General features: G+C 53.1%; 11 protein-coding genes across 17 annotated transcripts; 6 read left to right on the top strand and 5 right to left on the bottom strand.

The window, feature by feature from the left end:
* Positions 1 to 66: 66 nt before the first annotated feature.
* Positions 67 to 1,888, top strand: KVP18_002300 (uncharacterized protein; the record flags this gene model as incomplete). 3 transcript variants are annotated; one of them, XM_067953086.1, is made up of 3 exons in its annotated part: positions 67 to 1,265; positions 1,293 to 1,385; positions 1,414 to 1,888. In XM_067953086.1, the coding sequence occupies 3 exons, from the start codon at positions 67 to 69 to the stop codon at positions 1,886 to 1,888; spliced, it is 1,767 nt and encodes a 588-aa protein (XP_067810443.1). The 3 variants fall into 3 exon arrangements, with proteins under 3 accessions (XP_067810443.1, XP_067810441.1, XP_067810442.1); XM_067953084.1 differs by lacking the exons at positions 1,293 to 1,385; positions 1,414 to 1,888 and having other exon boundaries at positions 67 to 1,269; XM_067953085.1 differs by lacking the exons at positions 67 to 1,265; positions 1,293 to 1,385 and having other exon boundaries at positions 1,445 to 1,888.
* Positions 1,889 to 1,989: 101 nt separating this feature from the next.
* On the top strand, positions 1,990 to 2,409 carry KVP18_002315 (uncharacterized protein; the record flags this gene model as incomplete). The annotated part of the gene is made up of 1 exon (XM_067953109.1): positions 1,990 to 2,409. The coding sequence occupies one exon, from the start codon at positions 1,990 to 1,992 to the stop codon at positions 2,407 to 2,409; it is 420 nt and encodes a 139-aa protein (XP_067810466.1).
* A 117-nt stretch (positions 2,410 to 2,526) lies between these two features.
* KVP18_002306 (uncharacterized protein) lies at positions 2,527 to 2,970 on the bottom strand (the record flags this gene model as incomplete). The annotated part of the gene is made up of 1 exon (XM_067953094.1): positions 2,527 to 2,970. One exon carries the CDS (start codon positions 2,968 to 2,970, stop codon positions 2,527 to 2,529), a length of 444 nt encoding a protein of 147 aa, XP_067810451.1.
* Positions 2,971 to 3,113: 143 nt separating this feature from the next.
* Positions 3,114 to 3,854, bottom strand: KVP18_002299 (uncharacterized protein; the record flags this gene model as incomplete). 2 transcript variants are annotated; one of them, XM_067953083.1, is made up of 1 exon in its annotated part: positions 3,114 to 3,854. In XM_067953083.1, one exon carries the CDS (start codon positions 3,852 to 3,854, stop codon positions 3,114 to 3,116), a length of 741 nt encoding a protein of 246 aa, XP_067810440.1. The 2 variants fall into 2 exon arrangements, with proteins under 2 accessions (XP_067810440.1, XP_067810439.1); XM_067953082.1 differs by having other exon boundaries at positions 3,114 to 3,812.
* Positions 3,855 to 3,864: 10 nt separating this feature from the next.
* On the bottom strand, positions 3,865 to 4,416 carry KVP18_002298 (uncharacterized protein; the record flags this gene model as incomplete). The annotated part of the gene is made up of 1 exon (XM_067953081.1): positions 3,865 to 4,416. The coding sequence occupies one exon, from the start codon at positions 4,414 to 4,416 to the stop codon at positions 3,865 to 3,867; it is 552 nt and encodes a 183-aa protein (XP_067810438.1).
* A 12-nt stretch (positions 4,417 to 4,428) lies between these two features.
* KVP18_002307 (uncharacterized protein) lies at positions 4,429 to 4,836 on the bottom strand (the record flags this gene model as incomplete). Its single annotated transcript, XM_067953095.1, has 1 exon — positions 4,429 to 4,836. The coding sequence occupies one exon, from the start codon at positions 4,834 to 4,836 to the stop codon at positions 4,429 to 4,431; it is 408 nt and encodes a 135-aa protein (XP_067810452.1).
* Positions 4,837 to 4,936: 100 nt separating this feature from the next.
* KVP18_002305 (uncharacterized protein) lies at positions 4,937 to 5,131 on the top strand (the record flags this gene model as incomplete). The annotated part of the gene is made up of 1 exon (XM_067953093.1): positions 4,937 to 5,131. One exon carries the CDS (start codon positions 4,937 to 4,939, stop codon positions 5,129 to 5,131), a length of 195 nt encoding a protein of 64 aa, XP_067810450.1.
* Positions 5,132 to 5,505: 374 nt separating this feature from the next.
* Positions 5,506 to 6,294, top strand: KVP18_002287 (uncharacterized protein; the record flags this gene model as incomplete). The annotated part of the gene is made up of 1 exon (XM_067953058.1): positions 5,506 to 6,294. The coding sequence occupies one exon, from the start codon at positions 5,506 to 5,508 to the stop codon at positions 6,292 to 6,294; it is 789 nt and encodes a 262-aa protein (XP_067810415.1).
* Positions 6,295 to 6,302: 8 nt separating this feature from the next.
* On the top strand, positions 6,303 to 8,154 carry KVP18_002285 (uncharacterized protein; the record flags this gene model as incomplete). 3 transcript variants are annotated; one of them, XM_067953053.1, is made up of 2 exons in its annotated part: positions 6,348 to 6,968; positions 6,997 to 8,154. In XM_067953053.1, 2 exons carry the CDS (start codon positions 6,348 to 6,350, stop codon positions 8,152 to 8,154), a joined length of 1,779 nt encoding a protein of 592 aa, XP_067810410.1. The 3 variants fall into 3 exon arrangements, with proteins under 3 accessions (XP_067810409.1, XP_067810410.1, XP_067810408.1); XM_067953052.1 differs by having other exon boundaries at positions 6,303 to 7,022; XM_067953051.1 differs by lacking the exon at positions 6,348 to 6,968 and having other exon boundaries at positions 7,081 to 8,154.
* A 30-nt stretch (positions 8,155 to 8,184) lies between these two features.
* Positions 8,185 to 10,422, bottom strand: KVP18_002311 (uncharacterized protein; the record flags this gene model as incomplete). Of its 2 annotated transcripts, XM_067953102.1 has the most annotated exons (4): positions 8,185 to 8,205; positions 8,235 to 8,623; positions 8,650 to 9,766; positions 9,796 to 10,422. In XM_067953102.1, 4 exons carry the CDS (start codon positions 10,420 to 10,422, stop codon positions 8,185 to 8,187), a joined length of 2,154 nt encoding a protein of 717 aa, XP_067810459.1. The 2 variants fall into 2 exon arrangements, with proteins under 2 accessions (XP_067810459.1, XP_067810460.1); XM_067953103.1 differs by lacking the exon at positions 8,185 to 8,205 and having other exon boundaries at positions 8,528 to 9,766.
* Positions 10,423 to 10,590: 168 nt separating this feature from the next.
* On the top strand, positions 10,591 to 12,648 carry KVP18_002290 (uncharacterized protein; the record flags this gene model as incomplete). The annotated part of the gene is made up of 1 exon (XM_067953064.1): positions 10,591 to 12,648. The coding sequence occupies one exon, from the start codon at positions 10,591 to 10,593 to the stop codon at positions 12,646 to 12,648; it is 2,058 nt and encodes a 685-aa protein (XP_067810421.1).
* Positions 12,649 to 12,947: the final 299 nt, after the last annotated feature.

Below are 12,947 nucleotides of genomic sequence, written 5' to 3'. Positions count from 1 at the left end.
AAGGTTATAATTTAATGGACGTCTGCTCGTAAAAACATGACGTAACCGGCAAAAGAAATAATTGACATGAGGTTGTTGGTTGCATATCACGCTGTGGCCGCCGCTGCTGTTAACAATCCTGCAGTCATCATAAACTGGAACAAGGAATGTTTGAATGAAGGGAGAATGCCACATTCAACTCCGTTCGGCTCTGTCATCACACATTCCATCATAGAGCAGGACGATTCTTCTTTGACAAGTAAAGAGTTGGCTGCGGTCAACAGAATCAAGGAGTTCGGTATCCGCGACACTCCAGCTCAACTTCCACTGGCGGAACCAGGGTCAGTAGAGAGTTACGTAAACAGAGTCATTGACGTGCTCACAGGAGTCAGTCAGCTAGATTTACAGGCGGCTCTTACCGATCTGTCAGTGAAGACCACCGATGTTGTGGCTACTTCGACCAATCAGGAGCTGGCAGACGTTGATGGCATGCTTCCATTGAATGCGACACCAGTTCCAGACAATCGAAACCTTGGGATAGGACACTTGGCTGCTACTTTTGAGATTCTGGGACGCTACATTGACAACATGCCCACAAATTCAGAGTTGACACCTTCTTACCTGACTGAGCTCCAAGATGACGTGATTCCTGGCTCTGTCGCAAACGAGGTTGCCGTGGCCCTCTCCGAAATCCTACCATGCGTGAACATTGTTGAGTTGGCGAAGGAGCGTCGCAGTAACGACGACGTCGTTGGGCACATTACGGAGCACATGCCTGAAGATTGGGAAGAAGATTGCAAGACGTACAACGATCCAGGGGCCTGTTATCAGTGGTACATGGGTAACACATGGGGTGGGTGGTTTCAACAAGCAATCGAGTATTTTGACGAGGCTACCGATGCTAGCACCCTGTCAGAGATGCCAGTTGTAGTAATCGACAATGAGTGTGCCGTCAGTAACTTGGATCTGGACTTCTACACGCGGCAAGGATGCACCGTCTCCAGCTCCGAAACCTGCAAAGGATGGGACTCCGAAGATAGAGACTACTCCTTCTGGATTTCCGACCCTAATGATGCTCATGGGACCTTAGCGGCCTCAATGATCGCCCCCAAGACCTCGAATCAAATGGGCATAGCTGCTACATGTCCAGTGTGTAAAGTTTACTGCATCAAGGCGGCGACTTCTGGCGGCGTGTTTTACACCGATGCCCTTCTCCGAGCATACAATCATGTCCTTCTAAACGTATCGCAGTTCAAAATCAGCAACAACTCTTATGGGGGAGCGGGGTGAGATTTGCGGGATGTCAGAGTCAGATTCGTGCAGTCGGAGTTTGACGCCATACAGTTGTTGTCGAACGCAGGACATGTCTTTGTTGCTGCGGCGGGTAACGACTCATGTCATCTGGGGTGAGTGGTATTGTGCTCCGTTAGTCAGATCCGATCAATGTAGGTTCGATGCACCATCCATGTACAACATTGCCAATTTGGTCACGGTGGGAGCTCTAACCATCACTGGCTCGAAGGCGTCTTTCAGCAACTACGGCGACGAGGTGGATTTAATGGCTCCTGGTCAGTATACTCCTGGTTTGGGAGATTTCACCGACTCCGACATCATCAAGTTCGTGTCTGGGACCTCGTTTTCCAGCCCTATCGTCACAGCCGCCATAGCAATGGCCCTTGCCCTGAGACCTAACGAATCCAACCAAAACATATTTACGGCAGCGTACGACTCGGCATCCTATTCTGAGACGATTCCTGGGAGTTATGCCAAGAGTGGAGCACTCAACGCCTACGGTTTGCTGCGAAATACAGTCACCCCAGGAGTATACGCGGGACAGAAACTGAAGAGCTCTGGGTTTAGGGTCGCCGCGCCGCTTGTGATTGCAATCTGTGTGGTGTTGCTTTTGTGATTTGAGTGGTGACAGCTCAATCAGAATGACAGATATTCAGAGTCTTCGAATCTCGTTTTGATTCAACTTCAAGTCTGTGATGACATAAACGCTGAATTTTCATGTCTACGCCAGGACCGTCATCTGGTTTCACATCAGAACCGGGTCCAATTTCTGGAGCTCTGCCGTCCAGCACTCCAGGCCGCAAGGGCGGTTTGCCCTCTGACGTGACCAAGATCCTATATGTGAGGAACCTGCCCTACAAGATAACAAGTGAAGAACTCTACGACATTTTTGGCAAGTTCGGCACTGTTCAACAAATTCGGAAGGGCACGGCTGCCGACACGAAAGGGACTGCATTTGTGGTTTTTGACGACGCCTACGATGCTAAGAGTGCTGTCGATAATCTGAGTGGGTTTAATGTAGCTGGCAGGTACCTCATTGTTTTGTACTACAACCCAGAGCGGGTACGAGAGAAGAAGGAGAAGCAGCGGCAGAAGGACGAGCTGGACGCTCTTCGAAAGAGGACTGGACCTGTGTGATCTCACTGGCCGATCTTTCTGCATTCATAACGCAGACTGGACCCCTAAGACGGGCGGCAGTTTTCTATTTTGCGCATTCGTAACTCCTACAAAGTAGAAAATTGAGCACAGCAACACTTAGAACCGCAGCTTCCTTCTAAGGAAGACTATGTCACGGGACACCTCGCCGGTCTTCGCCTTCGTGGGGTTCAGGAACTTCTCCAACAGCACCTTCCGAATGTGCTGGAGAGCTTCCTTCTTGCTCTCGGGTTTCGCCAGGTCAACAGCCGCAGGGATAAGAGACTTGACGTCCATGTCCTTATCGACGGTGTAACGAGTGGGCAACAGATGAGCGAGGTTGACGCGCTTGATGAAGGGAAAGGTGCACAGCCTCTTCTCAATCTGCTCATCGGACATGGTCTTGGTGACTCGACGAGGGGGCTTGGCAATGCCCACGACTAGGGCGTGATTGAACTTCCTCTCGCGAGTCTTTTGCTCAACCTGAACGACGACACCTTTCTTACCCGCGTGCTTGCCCTTGAGAACGAGAACAATCCTCCCAGTACGGTAAATGCGTGCCATTGCTGCTGTCGGAGGCAACCGAAAATGGAGACTTTAAGAGACAAAACGGCAGATCCGACTAACAGAAAGTTTGAGGAATAGAGAGGCAACACACAGTGGCACAGCACGCACGCTACCCTACGTTCTCAAACAGGCACAGTCAGTTATAAAAAATCAGTAAAGTGCCTAGTGGGAGGGGCCTGAGCGTGGTCTGGCTCCGGAGCTGCACTTCCGAAAAACGGATGAATGGGATCACCCCGTGGATGGGGAACTCCCCACGGAAACCCAGGTCGACCACCAAAGTCTGGGTGGTTAGGACCGATCAGCATGCCGTCGGGACTAAACGGAGGGCCTTGAACCAGCTCTCCTGACCTGTCATCCAGCAAGAACGGGCGTGGAGGGCCCATGAACGACGCGGTTTGAGGCCCTTCCACGTCAAAGGTGGGTTCCTCCGAACGGGAGGATTGGCGCTCAGAGGTTTTCTTGTTGGGCATGAACGCGGCTGCAATGCTGTCACCCATCGAGTTCACGTGCCGCTTCTGACGCAGCAGATCCATGACATCCTTACTGCTCCGTATGAACGGACCTAGAGGGAAGTCGATAGTAACACTGACACTCGCACCAGAGCTCATAGTCAGAACGACAGCCCAATTTGTCGAGTTGCCAATACGTGAAACTTGGCACACACCTTCTTGGTCCAAGGCCACAGTGACACGGTGCGACTTGAAGTCCAGTTCTTTAGGTATACTATCAGCATCTGTTGGTATATTGTACCCTGCCTTAAACAGCACAGCAACTGCTACGGCCAGAACCACATCTGAGCCGCTGCTGGCGCCTGAAAGCAAAGATTCGAGCAAGCGCATAAATCGACTATTGGGATCCGTCTTCTGCTGTATGCAACCCATGTCAATACAATTAAGTCGTCTCCGTTATCTGCTCCAGCATGTCCATCACGCGCTTAATCACTGTCCACATGTCAGGTAGACCCCCCATGCCAACATCGCCACAGGCGAGTCGCTTCTCCACGGGTTCCACAACGACAACTCCCCAGTCCTGTAGAGTGGCCAGCTGTAGCTTGGTGATTGGATGCTGCCACATGTGTGTATTCATTGCAGGAAAAACCATGAAGGGCTTAGAGAAATCCCAAGCCCTAGCCACGTTGGTCAGAAGGTTGTCGCAGAGGCCGTTCGATATCTTCGCCAAGGTATTGGCAGTCAAAGGTAACATTACAAGTGCGTCAGCCCACTTCCGCAGCTCGATATGCAGCACAGGTTCCCCTACCTCATCCCATAGGTCGTCATCGTCAGTTAGAACTCCTTCCAGTGTGGGTTCTGATTTATTCAGAAAGCTCAGTCCAGCCTCTGTGGTGACGACCTTGATCTCGAGCCCGAATGTCCCAAGGCGAGACACGATCTCAGCTGTTTTGATAGCCGCGACACTTCCAGTGACCCCAACCAACAGCTTCATTAATATGAGTGTTTATGTGCCAAAGCGCTTCAACCATTCAACTGGGGGAATCACGTCCCCGCGTCTGAATCCTCGGTAGATCTTGTAGTTGTCCACGATCACAGGACCATTCTGCGGTGCCTTGTGCTTCGGAAGGCCAGGAGCCTCTTCATGGATGGTGCTGGGCGCTGGCTGCTCTTTCTTCGGAACGTACTGTCCTCGGTGCAATTTGCTAACCAAAGACCCGTTAACCATCTTAACTCCTCTGATGCGCCCCCCACACAGACGAACGTACGTTAAGGGCAAGTCCGAAATGGTAGGTTCAGGCCTGAAATCCATGCTGAAGTGTGTGCATCGCGGGTCTTTCCTGCAAAGCTCTGCAGCCTCCGCGACAGTGGCTCCTCGGATTTTCGCGGCGTCCAGCAAACTCTCTTCGCACATAGTCTGGCGATTCAGACTGAAACCGTAGTCTTCTACGCCAACTGCGTGTTAGACCCGAGAGCGTCCCACAAGCCTGCGGCTTTACGGCGGTATACCAGCCATGCTGGTATTCACCAGTGTACCAATCATTCTTGGCGCAGAACCAGGCGGGGCTCTCCTGCGTGCCGGGATGCCTGTCATTACGTCACCAGACCCCTACACAGACACGAAGTCGCAATCTGGCTTCATCCGACACTTGCGAACCGAAGGCACCACTGAGGTGTGTGACGCTGTGGCCAGTATCGCATCTCCGTAGCAGTACGTCCGCTGGTTGGGTATGAGCTGTGGTTGGTCTCGAGGCCCCTCACTAGAAAGTCATTCAGGGTGGCCACTTGCAAGAAATTGACCCACCCGCCTTTTTCAGGTCTAGTGGTGGTGGTGGTGGATGTGGATGACGTTGTGGAGGGACGGACGCCTTTTCCTGCTTTAAACATCACCAACCCTCTCTACGTTCGAAGGACACTGATATCTACCTCGAACTCTGCTGCTTTGAATACATCATGCGATATTTGGCTGATCGGCTTCTCAGGCTCGCGGGAGTCCTTGAGGAGGTCTGCCAAGTACTGCGCCTGGCAAAACCACAGTAGAAGCAGGTTGCGTGACAGCATTCAATTGGTGCAATTCACTCACATGCACGAGGAAGCTAGCATGGTGGACCTGGAGTCCCGCGTGGAGTCTGACCACGAAGTCAGCTTGCATTACGAGATAACTCTCGCAAACGGCCGACTTTTGGACTCCAGTTACTCTCGCGGCGCCCCCTACACTTATGGGCCAAATGAGGTGGTGACAGGATTCCACGAGGTGGTGGAAGGCAGTGTTGTTGGTCGTACGTATGAGAAGGCGCTAAGGGAATCAGTGGTGAACGAAATGGTACCCAGCACTGACTCAGATGCCACAGTGAAGTTTACCGTGCTCTCCTCCAGTAAGGTCGTTAAGGACCCTAACATGCTAACCTGGGACGAGAAGTTCCAAGAGGCTGCTGACCTGAAGACTCAAGCCAACGACCACTTCAAGAAAGGCAGTTTCACAGAAGCCACTCAGCTTTACGAGGAGGCTCTCGCGTTCTTCAAACAGGTCGAGGACGCATCGGATGAGGTTCTTGAAAGGTCGATGTCCATTAGGCTTTCGTTGCTGCTCAACGTAGCTTTCTGCATGATCCGGACTGAAAATTGGCTGCAAGCAATCATTCACAGCTCGAACGCGTTGGCAATAGACAAGGACAACACGAAGGCTCTCTTCCGAAGAGGCTTGGCTCGGATGCACTTCCTCGACCTTGAGGCCGCAGAGAGGGACTTGCTTCAGGCAGCTCGAAAGGAGCCGCTGAACGCAGAGATTCGTCGCACTTTAGAGGAGTGCCGTGGCCGTATAAAAGTCGAAGATGCGAAGGCTGCTGCCCAGTTTAGTTCGATTTTCGCGTGACCACCAACATGGCGATAGACAAACATGAACCATTTGTTAATCCGCGCCGGCGAATGTCAGAGGAATTTCAGACCGCGGACAAACGATACCTGTCGTATCTTATGAAAAAGTTTTTCGATAAGGAAGACCAGACCGACGACGTGGATTTCATTTTCCTCGTGGTTCACGGAATTCATGGTGTCTACGACGGCCTGGAATCCATTCGAGACGAGTTTCAGAGGACGATCGACTTGGTGAGTGCGATGTGGTTCTGGCAGTTGGGATTGAAGATCCACATAGAGTTCGTCAACTGGAAGTACCTTCTATTCAGTACGCAGGAGACGGTCTTTTCGAAGATTACTCCCGAAACTCAACGCGGAACGCGAGACGTCAACTGCGAATCCGAATTGCTTAACACCAGAGTGGACGAAGTTCTGAAGAAGAAGTCCTATAAGATGGACCTCAGTGTCCGAGAAGTTCTGAACTTCGCTGCCGCAGACACCATCTGCTATATGGGTCCAAGATATGGTAACGTGATCCTCACATCCGTGGCGCATCAGCTGAACGACTCAGTTAGCCGGCTAAAGAAGCAAGCGAAATTCCGGAATGCAAAGGTCGTCCTTCTGGGGCATAGTTTAGGCGGAGTTCTGCTGTATGAACTGGTGTCCGGAATCCGAGTGTTTCGACCTACGACGGTAGGTACTGAAGAGGAGATTAATGCAGCTCGATCCTGGAGTCGACATTTTTGACCCACGAGAATTCACAGAGAGGTTCTACTCGGAGCCTCGACCGTTCGAGCGTCCTGCGATGTCGCTATCAGATGTAGCCCTGGACTTTGAGGTGTCCAATTGCTTCTTGTTAGGATCACCTCTGGCTGGATTTCTGTCATTCGCGGCCCCCAGCGTCCTGTTTTCCCCAGGAGCCTTCCAGTTCCCTACCGACGTGCGGCTGTATAATATTTATCATCCCCAGGACCCTGTAGCGTTCCGACTGGAGCCGCTGTTGTACCCGCAAGTCAAGGACCTGCCGCCTCCAGTTCTCCTCTCTTACTGGAGGAACAACGGTCGTCGAAACTACTACCGCTGGGACAAAAAGTGGCAGTCCACGCGGTCTAGTGTGGGCAAGGGCCTCCAACGCGTAATGTCCGCGATCTTCGGCAAAGACGAGACCCCTGCTGATGACACCCTGGCTTACGCCAAACCGAAGACGGACAAGCGAAGGAGGTATGGACGACTCACTCCTGTGTATGTTGAGGGGTCAGCTCCTGTGCCCGTTGAAGCCATGGAAATTTTCCGAACCACACTGGCCAAGTGCCAAGCCATGGAAGGCAAGCTTCTGGAATGCAGTGTTACCACGACCAAGGACGCAGACACTACGAGCGTTGGAGCGATTAACGAGAGCTCCGCCTGGTCCCTCGGTACTGTGGACGTCGAAGGCGCAGAGACCGAATCTGTTGCCTCCATGTCGAAGATGCGTTTGATGGATTGGATGAGCAAGCTATCCGCATCGCAGTCCCACGACTGCCTATACACGCCGGAGGATGAGATTTTTAATCGACTCAAGAGTAACGGCCTTAACGATGCGACGGAAATGACGAGTGACGTGGAAGAAGACAACGGACCCGAGGATCTTCCCACCAGAGTTGACTTCTGCGTTCAGGAAAGGCTGCTTGAACACTACAACAGCTACTTGGCCTACATAACCTCCCACTTCATCTACTTCTCTTCAAAGGACGTAGCGTTTTTCATACTTAAAGAGCTGACTGACCTTCGGCCTAAAGTCTGCTACTCTGACCTGCTCTTGGTGCTAGAGACAGCACAGCAGGAGGCTCGTCTTGCCAGCAGAGCGGGATCAGAGACAGCGTCGGTAGACCAAGGTTAGACGATGAAGTGCCTCCTGATTCCAAGACGCTCACGCATTTGACGTTTCCGCCTGTCCGATATCTTCAACAAGAACCCCACGAAGCCCAGCGCAACCAGCGTTGCCAATAGCATGGGCCAGAAGAGCTTTAGGGGTGGCACTGACCAGTGAAGCCGCCACGACGTAGGGTCTTCGGGGAGGTGAATGGTCAAATAGAACGTGGCGTTGGGAATGAGGTTGGACCATATACGCTCCGCGCCGCCTCCAGGCAGCCCCACCGCAACGTAGTCTATGTAGGTGGAGAGTCGGCCGAGCCCGACATTAACCTCGGGTGAGTTAGGCCCGGGACAGGTTTGACCAGCTGTTACTAGGGTGCGGCTCCGGATCCGTCCATTTATGTCTGTGAACGAGATTTTCGTCGACGCGCCTCGAGGCTTAGAGCCGTCAGCATTCCTAAGGATGGGAGAGAGGAAGAACGAGTCGAAAGAGGCTGTGTGAAACCTTCCTGTCGCTCACGTTCCTTGGTGTGGATCTGGGGCCGAAGTTCTCCACGGGGATGGAACAGGACTAGGTTCCACCCTCCTGGGGCGTCCGACTCAGTGAGAGTTCCGAGTACCTCCGCCTTCACGTGCGGGTTGATGCCATCGGTCAGGTAGAATGTCCGACCGGGATTGAAGGTCCGGGGATGAGCCGGTAGTAGGTCGCGAGAGTCGGGGACGAGAGTGACGTCTTCCACCTTCGCGGGTGAGTTCTCGTAAACGACAAATGACGGGATGCCCTTCTCGTCCACTGCAGCAAATAGCAGGTCGGGATAACCAGACGAGTCGAGATCCGCAGTGACTAACCTCAGAGGGACTCCCAGGGAAGAGAAGTTGAAAGGCGCCTCCAGTGGCATCTCCATCAGCGAGGAGAATCCGACGTCGTATCCGGCGCATGGTTGGACTTTAGTCGCAGACAGGGATTCCCGAAATCGTCGGAGAATACCACGCCAGCCCTCATCTACCGGCGCAGCTTCCAAATCCCGTCGCATAGCTTGGGTCCACATAAGTCGACTACTCTTGGAGCACGGCCTGTACTCATCATAGAGATTGGCCTGCAAAGGCGGAACCCCTGCCACTGCGGGCTCAGCTGTGTCGCAGGAGGCGAATACAAGGTCCGTGAGGCCATCAGCATCGATGTCCGTCCACTCAAGGAACTGGGCGCCCAGTGGGAGCGGCAGAATGAGCGGGTTGCGAAGGAAAGCTGGTGTGGGAGATCCGGGGTCCGAGAGGAAGAGATGGAGCTCGCTCCCAGTGGACGTGGCGACTTGCAAGGCGAGATCCGCGTGGCAGTCGCCGTTGAGATCGACGAGGGCTGAGGAATGGTGACGGGGGAGAACATACTGCGGCGCCGGCACGTCCACCGGCGCAGGTGGCGTCAGAGGGAAGTGAGTGATGCGTTTGGGGTGCATGACGGAGTCCACCAGTACCTTGGACTTATACGAGTCTTGTGTCGAGTTGGAAGCCCGTCGAAACCATGTAGTAGGGTTCCACCATGCCAGTCGTCGCCGCTCAGACATTGGAAAGGCTTCAGCAAAGGAGCCACATGCGAGTTGACGGCCTTCAAAGCTAACAATCTGAAGTCCGTGTTCTGTCTGAATGAGCGCCTACCCCCCCCACTCACACTTATGAATATATCGTCCTGGCCGCGCATGTGGGTGTCCATTATAAAAGGGTAAGAAGAGGACGCAACCCCCAGCCAGTGAATTCCAGGTGCCACCATTCCTCTGGTCTGGCACGGTCCCAACTCAGCCTCAGCACTCATGAATCGAACTGAAGCTGCCCTTGGCCGTAGACTCCCATGAGATTCCACTTCCATCACGAGGAACATGAAGGGAGGGGATGGAGCCGTTCTGGCTGTGAATACCACCAGCAGCTGTCGTCCCGAACCCAACGACACTGGATGCACTCCGTCGACGTGTAGTTGGCTCACAGGAAGACCAGGGTCCAAAGCTTGGACTTCCGCGAGGTCGTCGAGGAGGTACCGCCCCTCGAGGGCGGTGTAGTGGGAGGGGCTCCACAGGACGACGTCTAGAGTTGGGCCTCGATCCGTGTCTCGAGAAAGGATGAAGTCCGTGCGATCGTCATTGTTAAGGTCAGAAGAGAGAACGATTCGCCCCTCTGACGGCAAATTTGAAGGGCCTGACCACGATTCGGTTAACGAGGGATTCAGCGCGTTGTAGATGTAATGAGGAACCCAGTCCATCCACTGGCCAACCGCAGCCGACGCCAACAGCACCGCACGCCTCATATAAAAGCCCAAAATGCACACTCCAACTCCGTAGGTCCTATGGCTATCAATTCTCCATGCACTCTGTAGTCCAATAACGTGTCGAATGGCATGCAATCGGAGCAATGACCTGCAAATTCAAAGTGTACCCCACAATGTCGACAGCAAATATAGTTTTCGAGCATCCTAATGATCGAGGAGCAGGAGGGGGCCTTTACGACTCGCTGGGCCTTCTGGCTTACTATAGCTGGGTGTTCAGTGGGGTTCGGCAACGTATGGCGCTTCCCCTACGTCGTCTATAATCGTGGAGGGCTGTCGTTTCTGATCATCTACCTCCTCGTGTTGGGAATCTGCGCGATTCCCACGCTTGTGGTGGAGTTCGGTATGGGTCAGATGTCGAGACATGGTATCGCTGGCGCGTTTTCCTCAACCGGGAGTCCCCGGTTGCGCTGGGTCGGTATAGGTGGAATAGTACCTGCGTACATGTGCGTGTTCTACCCGCTTCTCGTCGTCTGGTCTTTCACCTACTTGGTAGCGTGTTTCCAGAAGGATCTTCCGTGGAGTGTGAGGCCTGAGGACGTCGCGAAATGCGAGGCGTTTGGGAAGGCAGCAGCGGATTGCCTTGCGGCAAAATGTTTCGTTCATGGTATTACTGGAGAATGTGTGCCCGACTACATCGGCGCTGCCAACGGGTTTTTTGAGACAGCGCTTAACAGCTATCCAAACCAGCAGGGAGTACCGACAGGCTTTTCCTGGGCTTGCTTAGGGTACCTTCTCTTGACCTACGTCCTCATGTTCCTTGGAGTGTCTATGGGCCCAGCCCTCATGGGGAAAATCATGTACATCACTATGACCCTTCCCACAGTGCTGCTGATTGTACTCCTCGGAGTAGGAATCTCGCTGCCGGACTCCGGAATCGGAATTAAGAAGTACATTGTCCAGGTGGATACAACAACCTTCGGTGACTTGGCGGCCTACAAAGAGGCAGCTACGCAGGCAGTTTTCAGCTGCACGCTTGGCACTGGCGTACTGTTCACTCTTGGGGGTCACAATCCCCTACGCCAGAACTTCATTACTGATGCATTCGTAATGACAATCGCTGACACAGTGTTCGCATTTGTCGCCGGATTCGTCGTATTTTCTGTGATGGGGCACCTGTCAGGCGCTACGGGCCTCGATTTCGCTACACTGCCTTTGTCGGGCAGTGGCCTGGCCTTCAAGTCATACCCTGTCGGACTGACATCCCTTGGTTACCCATGGTCTAACATTCTCACCGCACTTTTTTTTATGGTACTCTGTCTTCTTGGCTGGGACACTCTTGCCGCGTACACCGAGGGCCTCACGGATACTTTCCTGGCCTCTCAGTTCAACAAGTCTAGAGCTAACCTCGGCAGGAAAACCATCTGTGCCATAATCTGCGGGTTCCTTTTTGTCGTGAACATTTTGCTGGCCACTGACCAGGGACCTCACTGGTTAGATACCGTCGACCACTACGTCTCCGTCCTCCTTCTGCTCGCCCTTACCTGGGTAGAGAACATGCTGATGTCCTGGTTTATGAACAGTGACATGTGCTCACTTGTTGTGGGGAACAAAGTTTACTGGTCGGCTTTCGCAGCTAACGTCGGCTTGCCCGCTGTGGGTGGAATCGTGATGGAGGTCTTCTTCAACTCGGACACTGCCAACGGAGGAGGCTGGTGCTTACTGGTCATTGCCCTAACAACTGTATTAGGCGTACTGTTGGCACCTCTCGCAGCCACCAAAGATCTGCGGGATGGGTCCTCTTTGACGGTTTCGGACCGGTACTTTTACGTGTACGGAGCTAACGTGGTGTTTTTCAGAGATCAGGTGGCAATGCTTACTCAACGTCACTTCTGGGTGGGTTGGATGTACATCATGAAAGTCCCTTGTACCATCTTCTTGACATTCGTCACCTGGATGTCCTACGGTAGCCAGACAACCTGGGTTTTCAGCTTTGTCGGCGAGGATGGCGAGCTGCTCCCGTATGCCACGTGGATGTTGGTCTGCGCCCTCGTCCTCGTGCTCTCGAGCTACGCTCTGGCGGCGCTGGCGTTCTGGAAGCCATCTTTCATGGATTTGTGGGTACCCAATGATGTGGACGCTGACCTGCTGACCAAAGATAGTGGATTCGGATACTTGGATCCCGAGTGGGCAGTATCTTCCTCTGAATCGAAGACTGAAGAAAGTAGTTCGTTCAGTTCCTCGTCCTGTTCTTCCAGCGTTAAGTGACGCACGTCCTCATTTATGGCGTCGCAATTGGTGTGTATATAGCGTGTGTCTAGTTGGAATGGTTGATGTATGCAGTCACTGTACTTTTTCTGCTCATTTTTTTGGTTTGACACCAGATGGCACCAAACCTTCTGTGGTTCAGCAGTCTTTTTGACATCCTACACAGCCCCAATCCAAGCGCAGCCACGGATTGCAGCCCGACAGAAAATCGAAAAACAATTACGTTTCAGCATTACTTAGATACCAAGCAGCTCATTCTTGCCGACGCCACGCCGTCGTAGGGCCTGTACCCGCTGTCG

This window comes from the organism of the source record quoted next (genome assembly GCF_019968955.1).
Source record: "MAG: Porospora cf. gigantea A chromosome Unknown PgA_NODE_28_length_66104_cov_347.438, whole genome shotgun sequence".
Classification (NCBI taxonomy): domain Eukaryota; phylum Apicomplexa; class Conoidasida; order Eugregarinorida; family Porosporidae; genus Porospora; species Porospora cf. gigantea A.
Note: the sequence above shows the minus strand (reverse complement) of the source record. Positions and strands in the feature narration are given on the sequence as shown.